Below are 22667 nucleotides of genomic sequence, written 5' to 3' on the forward strand. Positions count from 1 at the left end.
TTGGTGTGAAGTAGTTATTACTCAGATCCTTTGTACGTCTATCACAGTCTTGCTATAAGCCACATAATATCATGCATCTGTTCCTTACAAGTATTCCTTTCGGCATCATCTCAATTGCAAAGCTTACTGTCATTTGATGTAAAATTATTTTAAATGTACTCATCTGTTTTTTTTAAAATGAATAGAGGCAATACAGAGTAATGTAATAATGTGTCATGATTTTCATTATGCTTATTTATTGGTTCTGCAATAATAGAAAGAGAGCTTATTGTTATGCTTTCAGCTTGGGCTATTTATGCACTATGCTACTGGTGGCAGTATTTTATATTGGTGATGTTCTGTCTTCTCAAGAAAAGGGGTTTTTGGATGCTTAAATCAAATTAGACTAGAAGGAGAGTTTCATACTTTGTCTTTTTATATTAAGTGAATAGCTTTTATAGACTACCCAACTCAAATAAACTCACACACCTTCAGAGAGGGGGACCATTATTTTTCAAGCTATTTATGACAACCTGATTTCCAAACGTTTAGAAAAGAAGAAGGAGAAGGCAACTCTCTTGCTTTTTTATTTCTTTTGGGAAAATTATGTGTTTTGTATTTTATATTTGTGATGCTTCAATGGAAGGTGACATAACTAAAAAAAACAGATTAAGTAACTTGTGAAAAAGAGTTCTTCAAGTGCAGTTGAGATGTAAATATTTGAAATTTGGTGCCCTTGTTTTTGGTTTTTTTTTTTTCTTTTTGTACAATGACAATATTCCATAGATGAAGCAATTCCACTGAGATTTAGTGCCTCTAGACCTGTGTAGCTGAAATTCAGATACTGCTAGTCTAGTGATTTGAATTTTGACTGCTCTCTCATTGAACTAGGAATCTGTACTCAACCCTCAGGGATGAATAGCCTACATGTGACTGCAGTGCCAATTACTCCTCTACTGTTTGATTTTTAGCAAGTCAATATTTTCCCTACAAAAATATACTTTATGGTTGGGAAAAACAACTATTACAAACCACTGATATGCAAAAACTCCTATTTTTGTACTAAAATAATTTCAAGTTACTTTCTAAATGTGTTCTGTGTCTTAATTTCTTTCATTTCTTTTCAAAATTGTGACATATTTTCCTCCTAAATTTAAGAGGAATTCTTACCTATTGAAAAAACCTACTAAAAAATACTTATAACTGTATCTGGTGCATATTAAGAACTTATTATATAATTGTGGATTGAAAATAGAGAAAGTTGCATTTATAATTAAATTGCCTATAATTTACTACTCAGGGTAGCTATTATTAGCTTTTTGTTGCATAAATTCTGTAATTATTTATCTCCAATTACATAATACAAAAGACTTAGGACTGAACTCATTTGATATTATTTATAATCTTTATTTAATCTTCCTAATGTGAATATCAACATTCTTCGCTGCAAAGATTTTAGTATGTTTAATATTGAGGTGTTGCACCAGTACCTACTAATACACAAATATAATTCTAAAATAGGAAAGAGTTTGGCTAATAAAACATGTCTGGGAGGATAGGCACAGTGGTTCTCCCTGTAATTCCAGCACTTTGAGAGGCAGAGGCAAGAGAATTGCCTGGCAACTTGGTGAGACCTTGTCTCGTCTCTACAATAAATCAAAACATCAGCTGTGTGTGATGGTGCATGCCTGTAGTTCCAGTTACTTGGAAGACTGAAGCAGAAGGATCGGCAGAGGCTAGCTGGTTGAAGCTGTGGTGGCTATGATCGTGCCACTGAACTCCAGCCTGGATGACAGAGTGAGACTCTGACTCCCAAAAAATAAACAAATAAAAATAAAACATGTGTGGGTGCAAGGGTTTTGAAAAAGGGATTGTGAACTATATATCTTTCTACTTCTTCATGTGTGCACACTGTGTACATGTATACAAACACCCACAAAAACTTTTTCACCAAAAGTTGAATATGTTAAACAGAAACTGCATTTTACTTAAAATTATCTAATATATCATGGATACCTCTCCATGTAAATAATGTAGTTTACCTCAATGGTGGAATTCTGGTCCAATCAATGCATATATTAAATTCATTTAATCAGTTCATCTCTAATAGATAGATTATCTACACTGAGATTCCATTTCTTAGATTCTTGGTTTAAAGAAAAAAAATAGCTATTCATTCCAGGGCAAGTCGTTTAACCCTTTTTTGGTTTTTTTTGTTTGTTTGTTTCTTTATAATATAGTATTTGCTTTATAGGGCTGTTATAAGAATTAAAGATGAAATATAATTATTCATATAAAGAATGTGATCAATACCAAATACTGAACAAATATTTACACATATTATTGTTGTTAAGAGCAAGTGCAATTACATTTTAAGATACTAATATGCAGATATATTCTGTATATAAACAATATTTCAGTTATCCCAAATGTTACCAATTATATGAGAATAGGCTTTTATTTCGGACATTTATGATTATGAAAAGTAATTTTAGTGGAATGCTAATTAATTTTATTACAAATTGCCATTTTATACTCACTAAACCAGGCTTGGTTACTCTTGTTTTAGATTTAAATAGATAATTTTAAAACGTGATCAGCTTTTGGTATAGTATCTTGTAAAAATTAATTTCCAGATATTTTAAGCTTCTTAAACTAATACAGTAAACTCTGAAATGGAAAGGTGTTATTAAGTTTTCCTTATACGTTGTGCTTTTTGTTAAATGCAGGGGAGACCTTGTAGGAAGAAAAGCTCATATCAGGCAGAAAATGAAGAGAAATTTCTACAAAAGAACTGTTACAACATAATGAATATTATAAATTTAGATGCATATGACTGTATCTGATTTCACGTATACATTTTTTCTTATAAGGAAATTGAAGTATAGCTATTTCATTCACAAATTTACAGCCAGCTAGACTAGAGAACTGTCATCCAACTCAGAGTTTAGGCTTCTGGCTTCTACACATTTGGGATTTCGTGATTGACATTCATTTATTATACTGAGGTATCCATTAGAGTGTGGAAACATGATATAGCATGTATAATTGCTGCTATGAGATACTGCAACTTAGTTCCTAAACTGCAGGTCACTTTGGAGGAGAATTATTTACACCTTCTTATCTACATTGATGTTAAACACCAAAAACTATGCTGAGACTTTTGTACAACGTACGCCACAAGGTCTTTCAGATGGGAGGCCAGCAGTTGTGTCAAGAGATTCTCTAGCTTGGTCCCGTGAAGTAAAAATATTTTCAATTGTGGATACTTCAGAGCAGCTCAGAATACATATGTCATATGATTCATTATATAGTGCTTGAAAGAATACACATTTGAGTCAAAAGAAACTTGTTCATATTAGTTACTCATACTGGAACCTCCACCCAACCTTTCATAAATTCCACAGTCCTTGGCTATCCCATGAAAAAAAAATAATTGCCATGGACCTATAGAGGTAAGATTAACAGGAAATACTAGGTCTGGAGGTGTTGTAATACAATGGCGAGATCGCCCTGTGAAATAGGTAGGGAAGCATAGTACACAAAGGAGAAAGAAAGTTCTAGGTATGAGTTCTCTGGCGTAACCAAGAGCTGAAGAGCCGTGTTACTAGGAAAGAATGGGTATTTACTCTTATCCTAAGTACATTCTAGAGGAATTTGCAGTATGCTTCAGGAAACTTTGTGTATTGAAGTGCATTTTGTTTTCTGATGTTCCCTTGGTGGTACTATTTCTGCACTTTTAAGTAGTTTGGAATGAAATATAAAAATGCTGCAAATCATCTAACACTAAAATCCACTTAAAAATTATGAACAGTTTTTCAATCAGGTGCTTTCTAAAGTTGCATCCTGTGAGAGAAGACTGTCTTACAGAGAAGGAAAATGATTTGTGTTTTTCCTCAACTATGACCTAAACAGTGCATATATAAAAATTGTTCTTTAATAAAGAGTGAACAGAGTAAAAATTGTAAGTTTATTATTAAAAAGGGAGACTTAGTTTTTCTAAGCCAGGAGTCAATAACATTTTCTGTTAAGGGTTAAATAGTAAATATTTTAGGGTTTGTGGACCATGCTGTCTTTGTCACAAACACTTCATTCTGCTATTAAAGAACAAAGGCAGCCATAGATAAGTTGTAAATGAATGGTCATGAGTGAGTTCCAATAAAACTTGATTTCAAACAGATAATGAACCATGATAACAACCACTGTTGTAAGTTATTCCTAACTGTTAACACTATTTCTTAAAATTTCTTCCATTTGTGTGTGTGGCTAAGAAATTTCACCACGTTTTAAACAAGATTAAAATGATTTTTATTTTAAAACTAGGTATAAAATAATGCAGGTCTATTGTCTCATGAAATGATTGTCATTAAGTAAGATTGTTTCTTTCACTAGAGGAGAAAATTCTTGGAATCAAAGTCTTCAAGCAAAGAAAGAACTTGAGATGCCGAATTAGATATTAACTGACAGTCTGATAAAGAATAGAGATATTTCATTTCATTTTGTGCTAATGTTTAATTAAAAATATGTTAAGACCCCTTCCTAGCCTTTTCTGAACATGTTTCATTATCTGTAAAATGAAGCGATTAGATTGTTGCTCTTCACATCCATCCCAGCTCCAGATCTAGTAAAGTAAATGATCCCAGTTGAGAATTCTCAAAATATGACCAAATTCTTGGACAAAGATAAACCGTGGTAAAATTACTTAGATAATCCCGCGCCTTTGGGAGGCTGAGGTGAGTGGATTGCCTGAGCCCGGGGGGTTCGAGACCCGCCTGGGCAGCGAGACCTCATCTCTACAATAAATCAAAAATCAGTCGGGCGTGGTAGCGCATGCCTGTAGTTCCAGCTACTCGGAAGGCTGAGGCGGAAGGATCGCCGGAGCCCAGCAGGCGAGGCTGCGGTGGCCGGGAGCGGCCACTGCACTCCAGCCTGGGCGACAGAGTGAGACTCCGACTCAAAAAAAAAACAAAAAAAAAAATGTTACTACTAGTAAAGACACTTTGTTTTATTTTAAATTTTGGTATAAATGCCTACCTAAATAGACTATTTTCATAGAATCATGCATTTTAAATGTACTTATTCTTATATTTCAAAGATAAAGTGATCAATATTCTAGTAATCGAATACTCATACATTTTATTAATAATTAATTTTTTCCTCAAATTTGGGAATGCCTTTCCTTTGTAATAGTCATTTCCAAGGACAAGTCTTCCATTGCTTGTATATTATCTCGCACATTTCCATTTTTCTCCTCAATTATTTTTGGAAGCCAGAAATCTAAATACAATGGGTCAATTATTTTAGAAATTTATTATTTTATATTTTTTGGATTATTTTTGAAACTTATGCAAAATACTGGAAACTTCAAAATTTAAAAAAATAATTTACTAGTTATTGCAACATATATTGATTGATCAGCTAATTGACTGACTTGATAATTGTAAAATCAAAAATTATCTGTGCTTATCAAGAGTTAAAGGGAAATGTTTAAAAAGTGTTGTATTCGTCTATTTTACCCTGAATTTATTTTTTTTCTAATAGGAATTAGATTTAACCTATAAAGGTGATGACTTAAAAGACTGATGCAAAATCAGACAGAAAACTAAACTTGTTGATATTTTATTTTCATTTGCAAAATGTAATATTATCTAAATAATTGACTTTATCTTCTAATGGATTATTTAATATTTTGAAGTGTGGGAATGTTGAATTGTGTTCATCAAAATCATTGAATTCATAAAGTGTTAAATTTTAGTATATTGTGAAAAATAGATGAAATATGTCTATCAAAATTGTAGTCTGCTACACATTTAGATTATCTTTAAAATTAGATATTTTGCATAAAGATCAACTAAAATAATATGTTAAATTTGTTTTACACTTTTAATGGTAGGTGTTTGGAATTGCCTAGTTCGACAATTTATATGTAAGTAATTGTATGGCTTAGCCCCCGGTATGCATTAAAATATTTGAAAATAAATAGCCAACAAAAACTACATTTTTATGTTACTGAGCAAAGGAAATATCTTACTATTGGAGTTACACATGAGTATAATGTTCAGCATATTAAAACAACTTAACATGAAAGCATAGAAAGCTAGACATGCAGATTCTTTTAAAGAACCATCTTGGCATTAGGGGTGATAGTAGCTCTATTTTTACTTAATTTAGAACAATAAATTTAAAAATATTTTTCAGGGCAAGTTACATTAATTTCTCATCAGCTTATTTCCAAAAATATTGAGATGGTTTATTATTTTTCTCCATTATGTTGGAGAGGCAGCATAACAGCCACCTGGTGCTGGCAGGCTTTGGCAAACGTCGTTATTGTATAATGAATTGAGTATGTGACAGACAAATCTATGAAAGTCACTTTGCTGCAGTTTCTGTTTTAAAACAAGATGTGGACAGTGATTTCCCTCAATCTCCTTGGGCAATTGAGAAGCATGATATGATAAACAATTCAGTAATACTGTATTGTGAGACAAACTTAGCATTTAAAATTCCCAAGTTAAAAAGAAAAACTAATTTTAAATGTGATCCAAATGTATAACAGACTATAATTTTTCGTATATATTCCATCTGTTTATTTTTCACAATACACTTAAGAATACTTCATTATTCTTCAGATAGATGGAAAAACAGTATGGGAAGAAGAAAGCAAAAGAGTCTCCAGAGATAAAAAGTGACTTAGAGATAACTAAAAGCAGAAAAGAAAGAACTCTAAACTTACTCTGCCACCACACTGGAGTAAAAAGAGTAGACTGGGTACTGGATAGAGCTGAGATGAAGAGGCTGACCATCCTGAAGAGAACATGTGAATTGAGGATGCTGGAGTTAGCAATCCTTAAGCATGCTTTGATTTCATTCCAAAAACATCACCTCATGGCATACCACTATTTCATTGCCAGGGAGAAAGAACATCTAGCCTTCAGTGGTACCTCAGTTGACCCTGGGATCCAAGATTCAGCAGATATATAAAAAGAATGTGTAGCATTCTCTATTTTATGAGTTTTTACAGATAACAAATAGCCCTCATCTTACTTTTTGATTATCTCAGTTTTATTTTTTCTTGTCAAAAATGATTTTCTTTAGGATTCATAAATTATATAACTAAGTTCTGGCTTATAAGTTATTATTAAAGTTATCAGTGTCATTCAAAAGAGTTAATATTTGCAAGCAATTTTAATACACAGCCAGATGACTTTGAGAAAAAGCCTAAGTCATCCTCATTGAGCAGTACACTTAAAATTCTTGCTTATAGGATATGACAATTCCTGTCCTTCCATTTTTAATTTAAAGGAATGCTGGTTTTTGCTCAATGTGGTAGGAGTTTTTATTATACCTTTAGTAGCAAGGGACAAATGTCGACAACACTATACTTGTATAAAATGTATTATTTTGAAAACCACTGATAAATACAGTTATTGCCATACTTCATGCACTTTAAAAATTCCACAGCCATAGGGGCTGTCAGATAACTTTATAAGTGGTGACTTAAAATGCTGTTGCCTACTTCAGCAATGTAGAAAGAACTACACCATATATTCTGTTGAAGGCAAAGCTATCAGAAGCAATGTCGGTATGAAAAGGCTTAAAGTGAATTATTCACCTCTTAACACTCCCTTGTGTTCAGTCTACTGCAAACAGAATGTTTGTTATCAATGTGAAAAGCAGTGCCTTCGAATTAAAGAAGAAAGTTCAACTTGTTTTGTTTAGTTTTCAACCCAATGGCGTCAATGTAGGCAACCAACTTGGTGCCCCTAATTCAAAGGAATTTTTCAAAATTCCACTTCCCTGTACCCCTGTATTTGTAAAACATTGAACACGTAAGTTTAACTGAATTTACAATCATATGATTTAACACCATGTCTAGAGCCATTTACTTTTAGACACAACACTGTTTTATTCACCACACATTCTACTCAAATTAGTTTGTAAGAAACTCTTAATGACTTCAAAGAGTCAGGGACATACTTACATTTAAAAAATTCTTTTTCTGAATCAATATGTCTAGAATTAAAACCTTCTTCAAGTTTATATTGCACACAATGGAAGATCCTTTCTGTATTTGACATACCTATTTTTACTCTCTAGTATATTGCACATGTATAAAAATAATATTGACACAAATATATAAAACGTATACAAAAATAAATGTAATGTGTGTAAAATTATTGAGACAAATACTTCTAGTTTGATATAAAATGCTGCATGTTTTTTTCTCTGTGTGTAATCTGCTGCCAATCCCAACCAATATATTTTTAATTTAAAATAATACAGTTTTTATTTTTTAGAACTTCCATTTGAATCTTTTTTTATATCTTATATTTCTCTCCTTTACGATCAAAATTAACTTGAGGCAAGGGAGGTACCTACTGCCCAAAATTTAAGGAGATACTTTCAGTGTCCTGCTTTTATATGCTTAAGCATATTTTTAATATTTCTGATAGATTTTTAAGGTCCTTGGTAGTTAATTGATCATCTCTCTCATCCCTGGATCAGTTTTGATTGATTTTTTTTTCTCCCAGGAGTAGGTTATATATTCCTGGTTTATTGCATATCTTATAATTCCTGATTGGATCTCAGATATTATAAATTTTACATTGTTGAATGCTGGATTATTTGGTACTGTTTATGTACTGAGTAAAATAAATGTCTATGAAATAAATGTACCTACTGGGCTGTGTAGTAAACTGTGAACCAAGATCTCTTCTTTGCTAAAGAAATAGAGAAAGGCAGGAGGACATGAATAATTCTAGCAGTTTGTAATACATTGACTCCTTTCCAATCATTCTGGAAATGCCGGAGCTGTTTGGTGTGTCAAAATTGTTTCATACAACATTTCCTGACTGTCTCACGACTCTATAATGGGTAGTATAATGTGTAATATAAGCTAATTAGCACCAAGGTTGTTTGTATGTATGTACGTATGTATATGTATGTACATATATATATACGTGTGTATAAAATTAGCAGATGTGATTAAAGCAAACACAGATTGAATTTTAGCAACATTTATTTAAATGATATGAACAATTGTAAAAAACTGACCATAGAATCTAGTTTTCTAATGTTCATATTATTCTTTTCTCTTCCTTTTGCAGGAACACATTTGAAGAGTAGTATTTTATATTCTTTTCTTAGAAATTCATAAGAAATGAGAATCAAAAATGATGTCTTTATTTTTCTCATCCCACAAGTATCTCATTTTATAGACATCCAAGTACTGCTTTAAAATTTATCATACATTCACACAGTTATTATTTCATGATCATTACAGTACTCCATATAAGATTTAAAAAATTAAAAAGTTATGATGAGAATTGTTTTATATAACTAAGAAATTTGCATAACTTATCTCCTATAAACTTAGAATACTCCATTTTAGATAACATTGTCCCAATTTTACTGCCAAAGTTGTAAAATTATTTTGACAATATTTTGCATACACTTTGGTACATTTCACAGGCCAATCATTTTATATTACATGTCTTTTGAGAATTTACAAAGTACGCTATTAACTGACTTGTAAATGTAGAATCAACTTTATGAAGCAGTTACAAAATTTAAAAACTCACCATTTCCGAAGATGGGTCCCTGGTCTCCATAATCTAGCCATGTTTTTCTTCTATGTTAAAAGGAGAAGCTTTTTTTTTTTTTTTGGACTAAACTCAGTTTAAAATTTTACAGAATTAATTATTTATTTTTCAAAAAAATTGTAAAGATGTATGTACAAGTCAGGATTAGGTACATCAGTAGTTTATATACAGGTGAAGTTTGGGCCCCCAACTGGTCCTTGCCCCCCCTGGTTTAGGGTCAGGTACCGGGGTGATGTTACGTGCCGCCCCCTGCCTCCCCTGACAGTACCCTGCTACTGCTGATAAATGTTCTGGACCTACTTATAGAGTGAGAACATGTAGCATCCAGTTCTTTGTTTCTGTGATAGATGACTAAGTAGCTGGGTTAATGGGGGCTGCACAGAAGAAAAAAATTCTTTGAAAGAAATAATAGTTGAGTAAAATAATTCATATTTAAGGTAACTGTCTCATAGATCTACTGCTTGGGCTTTCTGGTGTGGCTAAATAAATCTTCATAACCAAACCCATTTATTTACTGCCTTAATAAATATAGGCTTTCTACATAGCTATTATAAATTGGCTCAGTATCGTTTTGTTTTGTTTTGTTTTTGAAAGCAGGATTTATTGAGAGGACAGAGAAGCTCCCACAGTGGGAGGGGACCTGAAGGGGTTGCCCCAGCTCAGTATTATTTTAAAGGACAAGTTTAGAAACATTCTTTGTTGAGAATATTTAGTAAGAATCATATAGTTTTATAATTATTTTCTATGAGACAGGAATCCTCAGCATTTATGTGGTGCAGAGAATCACATTAGGTATATTTTGGTTTTACCATTTATTATTTTAAATTAGCACACTGTGAGGTGAACCATCTTTTGAGGTGTATAGTTTCATGAGTGTTAATACATGTGCAGTTTCATGAAACATGCAAGGTATTGAACAGTTCCATCACCCTCAAAAACTTCCTTTTGCTATCTCACTATTATATTGTATCCCCATTTTTAAGCCATGGCAACCACTGACCTGTTCTCTCTCATAATAGTTTTGTTGTTTTGAGTAATCTTATAAGTGGCATTATAAAGCTTTCATTATTTTAGAGAGTGACTTTTTTCTTTTAATATAATATTTTTGAGATTCATCCTAGTTAAATCACCAGTTTCTTTTTTATTGCCAAATAGTATTCCATTGTGCATATATGATAGGTTGTTTCTTCACCTGTTGAAAGATATCTGGGCTGATTCCAGTTTTGGACAAAGATAGCTCCTAGTAACATTCACGTACAAATTTTTCTGTGAGCATAGTTTTCATTTTTTTAAGTGAAACCCTAGAAGGAGGCTGACTGGGTCACATGACACATTTACGCTTGACTGTATCAAAAACTACCAAATTGTTTTTCAGAGTAGGTTTACCATTTTTCAGGTAACCTAAATCTATGATAATTCCAGTTGTTCTGCATCCTTGCCAGCACTTAGTAATACAAATTTTAAAAATTTTATATAATCCAGCAGGTGGATAGTGATATTTCATTGCAGTTATAATTTGTGTTTCTCTAATTGCTAATCCCAGTGAATGTCTCTTCATGTGCCTATGTGCCATCAGTATATTCTATTTAATAACATGTCAAGTCTTTCAAGTATTTTTCTTATTAATTTTGACAGTTCTCTATATAGTCTTTATACAATATTATAAATATTTTCTCAAACACTATAGCTTTTAAAACAATTCTCTTTTGTATCTTTCACAAAACAAACATTTATAATTTTAAAAGTCCAATATTTTTCTTCTGTAGATTATGCTTTGATATTATGTTTGAGAATTGCCTACGGTCAGACACAAAGATTTTCTGCTAGGTTTTCCAATAAAATTTTAAGAGTTGTATGTTTTACGTTTAGATCTATGACCCATGTTTGAGTTTAGAAGTGTGTGTGTGTGTGTGTGTGTGTGTGTGTGTGTGTGTGTGTGTGTGTGTGTATGTGGGTGGGTGGGTGTGTGTTAAAGTGTGAGGTATATGTGGAAGTTCATTTTCACTGAATTATCTATTGAATTGTCTTTGCAAACTGTCATAAATCAGTTGGATATATTTGTGTGGTCCAATTTCTTATGTTTCATTGGTATATGTGTTCATTCATTTTCCAGTACTGCTCTATCTTTATTATCGTGGCTTCAATAGTATGTCTTAAAATTCATTCATCTTGATTCTTCTTTTTCAAATTGTTTTGACTATTATAGCTTGTTTGCTTTTCATATAAATTTAAGAATCATCTTTGTTTATGTCTACAGGAAATCCTGCTGAGAATTTTCATAGAATTACATTACATGTAGAAGTCATTTGGGGAGCATTGACATCTTTATTAAGCTGAATCTTCCAATTCATTAACAAAATTATTTATATCTTTTTGATTTGCTTCATTGTTTTTATAGTGTTCCGTATGCAGGTTCTTTACATCTTAAAATATTTATTTGTTAATTAATTGAATTTAGAGAACTGCTATAAATATACTGTTTTTGAAATTTTGACTTCCAACAGTTCATTCTAGAATATAGAAATATAATTGATTTTTTGTGTGATTGCCTTAAATGTGACAACCTCACTTAATTCACTTATTATTTCAAAGAAGTTTTGGGGATTTTTTGGACCATCAAGTTTGCTTGTTATTTTCTGCCTAAATAATAACATTGTCTATAAATAACATGGTATCTATGAACATTTCTTTCTTTCCAATTTGTATGCTCTGCATCTACTTTTCTTGCATTATTGAACTTGTTAGAGCCTTGTGAGTGGGCCTCCTTATCCAAGGAAAAAGCTTTCAATCTTTCACTATTAAGTATGATGGTAACTCTACATTTTTTTTGTAAATTCCCTTAATATAGTTGAAGAAGTTTCCTTCTATTTCTAGTTCTCAGAGAAATAGTATTATTAGTAGATGTTGAATTTTGTCAAATAATTGATACCTTTTAAAAATGTTTATGCTTAATATTTTAATAGTTTAAAAGAATCTGTTTTACTGCTTTTACTATACCATTTTAAATCAACTTCTTAAGAACCTTTAAGTGGTCACCCCAAATTAATCTCCTTCCACAAATAAAGACCTTTCCCAATTTTAGCCAATGTGGTTCAGTTTCACTAGGTGCTTTCTTTCAATCTCTGTCAGAAACATCTGTTCCTTTTTTTTTTTCTGTTTTGTTTTTTGAGTCGGTGTCTTACTCTATTGCCCAGGCTGGAGTGTGATCACAACTCACCACAGCCTCCACCTCTTAGGCCCAAGTATTCCTTCTGCTTCAGCAAGTAGCTGGGACTGCAGGTGTGGACCGCTAATTTTTTGATTTGTTGTAGAAACAAGGTCTTGCTATGTTGCCCAGACTTGTCTGGAACTCTTGGGCTCAAGTGATCCTCCCACTTTGGCCTCCCAAAGTGCTGGGATTACAGGTGTGAGCCACAGTACCTATCCAAGACACTTTTTAAAAAAATCCTGAAGAATTCTGATAGTATGAGCATGTTGTAGAGGATAGAATATTTTAGAAATAGCTTATTATGGAATACAGCTACTAAAAATGTTGTTTTTGGATATCATTTATAGATGTTCTACAATTTACTGAATACCAGTAGAGAAATAAATAAAGGCAAATAATCAGAAAAATTATTCATATCGTGCAGACTTCATTCATTTTGTTTGCTTAGTTGCTCACTTGTTTATTTTCTGCACAAAGGAAAGTAAAGAATATCTAAGTTTTTATCATCTTTATCAAACACTAAAACAAAAAACCAAAATAACAAAAATAGGAGGGTATATTCAGTTTTATGTTAGTTCAGATATGTTTTATCATGAGCAAATAATCATTTTTTTAAAAAAGCAACTTTTGTCTTATGTGTTATTGACTTTTAAGTAGAGTAAATAATCATATCTTAAAGTTTTTAAGATGTCTGTTAGAAACCATTTAAGTAATTACTCTCCAATTCAAGGTATGTATATTTTTTAAATTATTGAACAAATTATATATATTTGCAATAATAGTTAAACTTCACTGAGTTAAAGTTGAATCTGAGGAGAAAACATTGCAGTGATTAGGTTGTATGAAAGATGATAAGCTTTTCAAGTGTTGTAAATATTAATATTTAATTACTCTGCTGAGACCTAAAAAGTCACAAGTGCCTGGCTTCAAATTTAACTTTCTTTCAAGACTTAAAATCTAGGAATTATAAATATACAATTTATAGCTCAATTTTTAGAGCATAGTTTTTTAAAATATCTGAAAGTTCTTCTACTTCTAAATTAAATAGTATTGTGGTACATATCTTTTTTCCCTTTTTAATTTTTCTATGCAAATACTGTCATATCAAACTTAGATTATTTTAAATGAGTTTTCAAACACCCTTGAAACCTGGATAATAAAAATGTTACTTTCTACTTGAAACCAGAATGGTTTTTATAGTGAATTAGTTATATGATTTTTAAAGGCCATATGGCTATTTCATTATGATAACTGTACACACATCATCTCTCACATTTGTACCTACTTTAATGGATGAGGGCATACATTATTAGTAAGCTTTTGATTTTCTGTTACTGATTAAGTTGCAAACTTTTAAAATTGTGCTTTGGAAGTTCTATAATCATAACCAACTTATTTCTTTTTTCTACATTTCTTTTCACCTCCCTCCATCCTGCTTCCTCCTTCTTTATAGATCTTGTTGTTTTCCTCACCTTCTCTCTTTTTACTTTTCTCTTGCTCTCTTGTTTTGACTCTCCTTTTATTTTTTTTCTATTTATTTCTCTCCTAAACTCTCATTTATATCTTCCTCTTGTTTTTCTATCTTCATCCAAATAATATTTGGCAGTAATAATGTTGCCCAGTATTCATCAAACATTTTGATGTATGAATACACGTGTTCATATGTGCATGCACACATAACTGTTGTGTACGTATGTGTAATCTTTGACAGTTCTTCATTCAATAGAGAAATTATTTTATCTTAGTTTATGTCTTATTTTATAAGAACTGCTTAAAAATTCAATAATATGAGAACATTTTTAGATACTGTCCTTATTAAAACATTTTCTCCAGTCTATGTCCTTGTGTCTAAATGAATAGGGAACCATATCCTATGAGGCTCCACCTAATTAAAGTCATTAAAATCACAAGACTACTTATAATAGTACTTGTATTTTCTAACTAAAGTTTTCAATTTCATGTCACATTTGCCTCTCTCTTTAACACCTAGGATTTTATTTTCCTGATGTGTTTTAAGACACCTATGCTTAGGTTTTAGCTGACAGTGATAATGGGTTGAATACATGTATTTGGTCAATTCATAGGATGAACTAAATTTTATTAAGTTAAAATGTGATGTTTCTAAGTAATTACAGTTTTAAAAATTTGCAAAATATTTTTGCAAACATTTTTTGCCACTGATGTTGTTTACCTTATTAATTTATTAAAAGATCAAGTTATCTTTAAATAGTGATAGTTTGTAATTACGAAAACAAAAATTAAGACTCACCGATTCTAGAAACTAGTACAACATGTTATTGAAAATTCCTGCTACCAACTACTTGTTAAAGATGATTAGGAGTGAGCTGTGAATCCACCCAGTTCACCTTCATCTTCACTTGTAGTTTGAGAAAGGGTATTTGGATTAAAAAAGAAAAAACAAGATTATACATTAAGAAATTTTCATAGGTTTTTCCTGCCCCCAAACTTGACAGTGAAACTTATACTTTCAGCTATTATTCTTAACATCTTTTTTTTTTTCCTAGCAATTGCCACAAAGTCAAATACTATAAATTGTTTTATGTGGGGTGGGGGGAAGAGTACTCTGATTTTAAGTTAGCCTTATTTATAAAGAAAGCACATATTGCACAACATTAAGCCTTACCTTGGGCCCTCTGCTTCATGAATTGCATGCTCTCTGTGTCACTGATACTTGTATGCTGAATGATCTTGTACGAACCCATAGCTGCTTCAGAGTATAATGGCGTGATATGAAGTGATGCAGAAAACAGGAGAAGCTTTGTCACTAAGTCAGCTGCAAGAAGAAGCAATGTGTATGAATGTACAGTATAGGGAAATCTATGAAAGATCCAGTCTCTTTCTCCCAAAAGACTCTGTTCCATGATACAAGGAGAATTCAGTTCTTTTTGGCAGACTTCCACGTCAGTTTGGAAGCAGTAAAAACAACCACAAAAACAAGCCTGGCTTCTCAATGTCTTTACTCTCAGTGTTTAAAGTAATGTTTTCTTCTTTCTTATTTTTGTTGTACTTTGTTTTTGACAACTATAAGGTAGAAATTCATTTCCATGGGATTATTTGAATATAATTTCTAGAGTCGGGATATAGATGAGAATGAATTATCGAGATGAGTTCAACCATATGTGATATGCTTGTATCTGTTACTGGCAAAATTGGAAAGAAAGGCCCTGTATCTCTTAATTGGGGAGCAGATGACTTTAAATGATACTACATCAAGAAGGGCATAGAATCCCAGCAGATGATGTAATTATGTTTAAAAATGAGTATTATTAAATAATTCACACTTTTAATATGGAGAAATTAGGTCATTTTCCTACTCCTCCCACAAACATTCAATCTTAATATCTAAGTAATGAAACAACACAGACAGTGTTATCCATCCTGGTACTAAAAGAGAATGCCACTTATGACAGGCTCATTGTTTACTTTAACAGGTAATTTGTGGACCGGAATCATTTAATTGTTCTGAGTACATAATTACATGTCAGCAATTTCCAATTTAATTAAAATGTACAAATCTGAAGATTAAGGGAATTTTTGAATTATTAATCATTTTTCCACTAGGAAATCTTGTTGCTCTGCAGGAGATTTGTCCAGTGTACAACTATACGTATTTTTTTCCTTCTCTTTCACAGACAGACAATTTTCCCGCAGAGCCCAATTACATGGGCAGCAGGCAGCAGTTTGTTCAAAGGTAAGGCCTATTAAATAACTTTCTCAGCTTCCCCATTTGCATTCGTGTCAAAATTGCTTTGCAAGAGACTTCACTTCGGATTCAAACTAGTAGAGACAACACTTTCTCTTCTTTTTCTTTATATGTATTTCAGTAGCTCCACGTTTAAGGACCCAGAAAGAGCCAGCCTGAGAGACAGTGGGCACGGGGACAGTGATCAGGCTGACAGTGACCAAGACACTAACAAAGGCTCCTGCTGTGACATGTCTGTTAGGGAGGCACTCAAGATGAAAACTACTTCAACTAAAAGCCAACCACTTGAACAAGGTGAGTGAAGTTTCCAATGCTTACAAAGTGTAAAGCTTAAGCAGTCATCATAAACCTATTAGTACTAGAGTTGCAGTTTATCACGGTGGAATGAACCATTGATAATATATCAAAGAAACAGCAAATCCCGAGATTGCCCCAGACAAAAAGCAACTCTTCAATATCACAGTCACAACCAAAACAGGAAGGACATGGATACTAGTGTTTCATCTTCTTAAAATGACATCTTAACTAAAGTCACTTGATTGTCCTTATTTCATGGATATTTCCTAACCTTTCCTATGTTGGGTTTTACTAACAAGGAAAATATGGTTTATATTGGCTACGTATTTGTATTATGTTATACTAACTTACAGTATTAAAATTAGTAATCTCAACACTTTTTAAGTAAAATGAAAACTTGATTGGAATTTTATAACTATGAGCCACGTTGGTTTATTTTTAGTTTGGATTTTTAACTTTCAAATAAGTTTTCAAGAATAGCTAAACCAGAGTTTGGCTCCTTCTTTTGACTTATATCTAAGTCTTCATGGGTAGCAAATAAACATGAACTTGTTTACTCTAAAGGAGATAGTAAATAAATCTTAATAAATCCATATTTTTTTCTAAAATTATATCTTTAAATTATTTGTTGGTTATGCCTTTTTATTAATCTTGATATTTTTATTGTTTCAAGCAAAATGAATTATTTGCTAATGATTTATCCAAAAAGAATTAAAATACTCTTATGTGTAAGACAAAGATTGTGAAAAAGTTTTGATAATTTTATTGTAAAAAATGAAAGAATAGGTTGTATAAATCAAACTTTAGTATTACAAATGCAGTAGTTAGGTTAGCTGACATAGTACCAGTCTTCAGAATATTAATAAATAGCATTTAAATATATTTCATATTTGTTATATTGTTTTTTTTTAAATGCCAAACTACTACTATGCTGACATAGATTCTAAGTCATTTGTTATTGTAAATTTTTGCCTGTTGGGCAATCTGTCTTACCATACATACATCAGCAGATGTAGTGTTATTAATTTTCCTAGTCATGTTAAAATTTTAACACAAACATACATATTGTCCATATATATTTAAATATATATCTTTATATACACATATAATCAAAACAAAATAACATTCAGCATAAAATATATGTATTAATATTTCTGCACTGAATATAATTGTGCAAAATTATTTTAATGCTAACTTCACAAAAAACCTTGTTTCCTATGTAGTAAGTGCTAGAATGACTACTTTTTTCCTGATCATTTACCATAGCAACTTTGTAACACTGCAATATTGATTTTAAAATTATATTTAACAAAAGTAATTTGAATACTTATCCAGTATTCACTTTTCTGCTAATTTGAATGTTTCCATGAAGTGACTTAAGTGGTCATGATAAATTGTGGCTCTGTGCTATTATAGCATGTACTCATCTTTGAGACATATTTTAAATAGTGGGTTGTTGGATCTTGACATGTAAACACACAACATGAGAAAGACACATCTGTGTGTATGGTACATAGGGTGATTGATAGAGCATTTATCGGCTAATATTTATAAAGATGCTTAAAGAGTTTGACATATCTTTATGAGGAACTTTGTTATAAAAAAATGAATAAACAGACAATAACCCTCCTGTTCACATTAACTCTTTATTCCTTTCCATCCACTAACTGAGCACTGTGTTTGATAGGAGAATATTTGATATATTCTTTCTTATAGAAAAAGAAAGTGGTCTCATTTATTATGTCTGAAAATTCAATTTATATTGAAAACTATTTTTTTCAATTTTAGTATCAAAAGTAGTGTTTTGGGAAGATGGCTATCATTCTTAAAAGAATGCCAAAGTTAGCGTGCATTTTAGTTAATATCACTTGTAAAATAATTGCTAGTCTGAGAGTGAGAATAGCAATAGAAATGTCTCCTGTAAATAGTTTCCACACATCCTTATTAACAAATACTGAAAAATTATTATGAATCTAGAGGGTATGAATTATGTAGGGGAGGAAGGTCAATTTCTACTTTAAACTATGATTTCTAAGCTAGCTAAAGCAATATTTCATTGATTAATTTATTAATTTGATTTGTTTGTTCATTTAATAAATATCTATTAAATGCTTTGAACATGTAAAATAAAGTTAAATTTCTTAGAAATGTAAAAAAATTTATTTGATTTGGAGCCTGCTTTAAGTCATCATATGTATCTCTCATATTAGAGATGAAGGATCTCTGTTTCTATTTCTGCCTCTCTCAGGCTCTTTCTGGTCATTTCTCATCTCTCTATCTCTATCATCTAGTTCTCTATCTATTTCTCATTTATCTAACTCTTTAATATCTACATCAACTATTCTATCAAACTGACTGTTTTTTAAGTACCTGTGTATCTATGTTTGTATGTATCCATCTATCTATCTAGATTCAGAGAAGGGGACTAGAATTTATTGAGTTCTTACCACTTATTAAAACAGTAAAAACTTCATTCGGACATTAGCTTATTTCACCTGAAACGTAAAACTTTTCTACATAATTTTGTCTTCAAATGGCCATTTTGATTCATTGCTATGACAAGATATCAAAGAAACATAGAAGAGTAAGTTAAAACCTGAGCTAATGTGTGCAAACCAAGGGGGAGATTAAAAAAGCTCATATGCATTGATTGAACAACTGCTGATACTTTGTTGCTCAGCACTTAAAATATATTATCTTATTTAATTTCCATAGCATTTATAGATAGGTGAATACTGTTACTCTCACGTTTAATAGAAGATATGAAGTAACTTTTCAAAAAATGCTCTGCCATTATAAGCAATGAAGGCAGCATTAGAAATAAATACATATATACATACATCTATGTATAGAGAGATAGATAGCACATATAATGCCTTTAAAGTCTGCCATCTTAAACAATGCTTTATACTATTTACATAAAAGCCTTTTACTCAGAAATAATTTTAAAATCTTGTAAAAACAAGAAGCTATTATCTCAGTCAGTATGTTCTGCTAATTTATTTAAAAAACATCATGAGAGAAAAATGTCACAATTAAGTAAATGTACACATATAAAGAACAACTTTCTTTACAGGTGAAAGATAATGGTGGTCATATTCAAATAGTTATCTCATGAAGATCTTAAATATTAATTTTAATACCTTCGAAAAATCCAAAAAGACAAGAGTACATTTTCTCTTAGAAGAAAAAAACTAAGAGCTAAGTAAAAGGAGAACGTTTATCAGTCTTTTTCTCTTACTGAAAATTTGTGGCAATTCCTTACATAGCTTTAAATTAAAAATTGGTAGCCTCTTTTATTTTACATCTTTTCATTAGTTTAGTCAGATTATTTTTTTATTTAAATGATCTCACTTAGAAAAATAATGTATTTTTAAATTGAAGTATTAATTTAATTTAGAAATAAAAATAAATTTCAAAAATAATCTTCACATTTTTAATAGGTTCTTTGCTAATAATATTGATTTCCTTTGGAAATGACTTAGCTCTTTTGAAATTTTATATTATTGGCTCACAAGTTACTTTGTTTCTCCTTTTTTTGTGCAGTAAATTGTTTTCTGTTTGTTCTGTTCTTAGTATTTGTGTCTTTTTTGCTACCCTCAATTTAATCATTCCAAATACATAGCACTGGCATATGTTGCCCATTATTTTAGCAAAAATATTTGAAAGGATTCAGCAGTTAATTGAAGATGTATTTGTGATGTACGGTGCTACAACGGATGATAGCTTTAAGGATTTTATATTAAGAAATCCTCTAGTAGAAAGATATTATTTTAGTTTCTTTTAGCCTGATGAAAAAAAATTCATAGAATGTACCTTTGTTTCCCATTTGGTTGCATTTTTGTGCCCCGCTTCTCTATTAGTTAATAAGATTTTCACCATTCTCCTCTCATCTTTTGAAAAAATAATATAGATAGATAGGCAGATAGAACAATTCAAATGTTTTAGTAGTTGTGTGGGTACTATAATAGTACATTACTTAATAGGAAAGGTAAATATTTCTACAAAAAATTACAAGATCTATTGAAAATTAAGAAAAGTACATTTGATCTTATTTTAATGATTTTATATTTTGGAATAAGAAAAACTTTTATATCAAGGAGAAATAACAATACACGTGATATTATTTCTATAAAGAAGTCTTACAGTTTTATAAGAAATACAATTCTTTTAAGAGCTTTTGAAGCTAACTTACTTCTTTTGCCTTAGAATATTACTCACACTTTGACTTCTGTAAGGAGTTACTGTATCTTTGAGCTTTCATCCATTGGGAGCCCTGTAAATTATTTTGATTATTATCAATAACTCCCTCCTTCCCTGTCTCTCTCCATCTTTCTCTCCCTCCCTCCCTTCCTTCCTTTCTTTTATTTCTTTCAAGTTGAAGTCTCACTCTGTCCCCAAGCTAGAATGCAGTGGCAGGATCACAGATCACCACAGCCTAGACCTTCTGAGCTCAGGTGTTTCTTCTGCCTTGGCCTCCTAAGTAGCTGGGACCACAGGTCCATGTCACCATGCTCAGCTAATTTTTTTTATTTTTTTTTCATAGAGACAAGGTCTCACTCTTGCTCAGGCTGGTCTCGAATTCCTGGGCTCAAGCAATCCTCCCTTCTTGGCCTCCCAAGTGTTAGGATTACAGACATGAACTACCTCATACCTGGCCACTTTTTCTTCATAAAAAGATTTATAAGCATTTTCTCAATTCATTAGTCTGCATTGAATCCTAAATAATAAATGTGCACTCTTCAAAAATGCTTACCAGCAATTTCTCTGAGCTTCTTAACGACGACCAAATTATAGTTCTCATTTTTTTAAGGATAATCAGTCATCTGATATTTATATAGGTGGCTAAAACCAAGTACTTGACACCTGAAGTGAGTGGAATAGCATCGTAGGTTGTAATTCCATTGAAAATCTGTGACAGGGGTGGCAGTGGGAGCATCTCCCAATATGACACCCTTGTTGAGTAGCTGCTATCAGTTTCTTCCCCATGACTGAATTCAAAGACTTTTCTCCTTCCCAGGAGTTGTTCTATTCCATTTCCCCCCTCATCTTCTATTTTATTTAATTGCTTTGTAGCTTCTACTTTCTACAACTTTCTTCTCCTCTCTCTCCTGTTAGAAAATCTGACTTCTTAGGTTACATTCTAAATTAAAAACATCTCACAATGGGATCCTGATTAAAATCTAATTTTAAAAAAATCAACGGAAAATTGAGAATAATATAAATACTAAATAACCTTGGTTTACTTTAGTGAATTGCAGTTTTAAAACTGAATTATTTTCTTAAGAATTTCCTTTCTTCTTCCTGGAGAACATGCTAGAAAACGACAGAAACTAAAGCTAAAGGACTTCTGTCTGTTTTTTCTTTAAGTTAGTATTTAAATTTTGCTTGTGGGCCCAGTAATCAAAACAGGCTTAGACTAGTTTAAATGTTTGCAGTGTTTGTTATATAATTTGAATTTTGTGGAGATTCTGAGTCCTACTCCCTCAAATATCCCTCCCCAATTAACTGTGTATTGACTGCAATGTCATTATACTCCTAAGTTTGGAAAGGAAATAGTCTGAGAAGTTTTCCATGACCTGTATTTTTTCTTGAAGAAAGTATTAGCAGAGAAATGGGAGAACAAACATTGAGGTTTTTGCACGCTTAGGTGAGTGAAGAACCACACATTTGGATTTGGGGAGAAAAATGTCATTGAGCCAGGGGATTAAGGGGCTGAACACAAACTTGACCTACTTTACAATTTCCCCTAGAACTGACCCTGAATAGGAAAGTAGTAGGATAGTAGGATAGTACAGACTTTTTTATTCTCAAGCTTCCATTCTGTGTTCTCTTCCCCATTAGTTACTGCAGTTCT

The 22667-nt window shown here is 31.7% G+C and overlaps 1 protein-coding gene across 1 annotated transcript in view; it reads left to right on the plus strand.

Moving 5' to 3' along the window:
- PCDH17 (protocadherin 17) overlaps window positions 1–22667 on the plus strand; it is a 91357-nt gene that overhangs the window by 17459 nt on the left and 51231 nt on the right. Inside the window, 2 exon segments of the mRNA XM_008057478.2 lie at window positions 16443–16501; window positions 16635–16807. Of these exon segments, the coding sequence (XP_008055669.1) occupies window positions 16443–16501; window positions 16635–16807 (232 nt within the window).

The sequence above is a fragment of the Carlito syrichta genome, unplaced genomic scaffold, assembly GCF_000164805.1.
Source record: "Carlito syrichta isolate Samal-C Ts95f unplaced genomic scaffold, Tarsius_syrichta-2.0.1 Scaffold303024, whole genome shotgun sequence".
In the NCBI taxonomy this organism is placed as follows: Eukaryota; Metazoa; Chordata; class Mammalia; order Primates; family Tarsiidae; genus Carlito; species Carlito syrichta.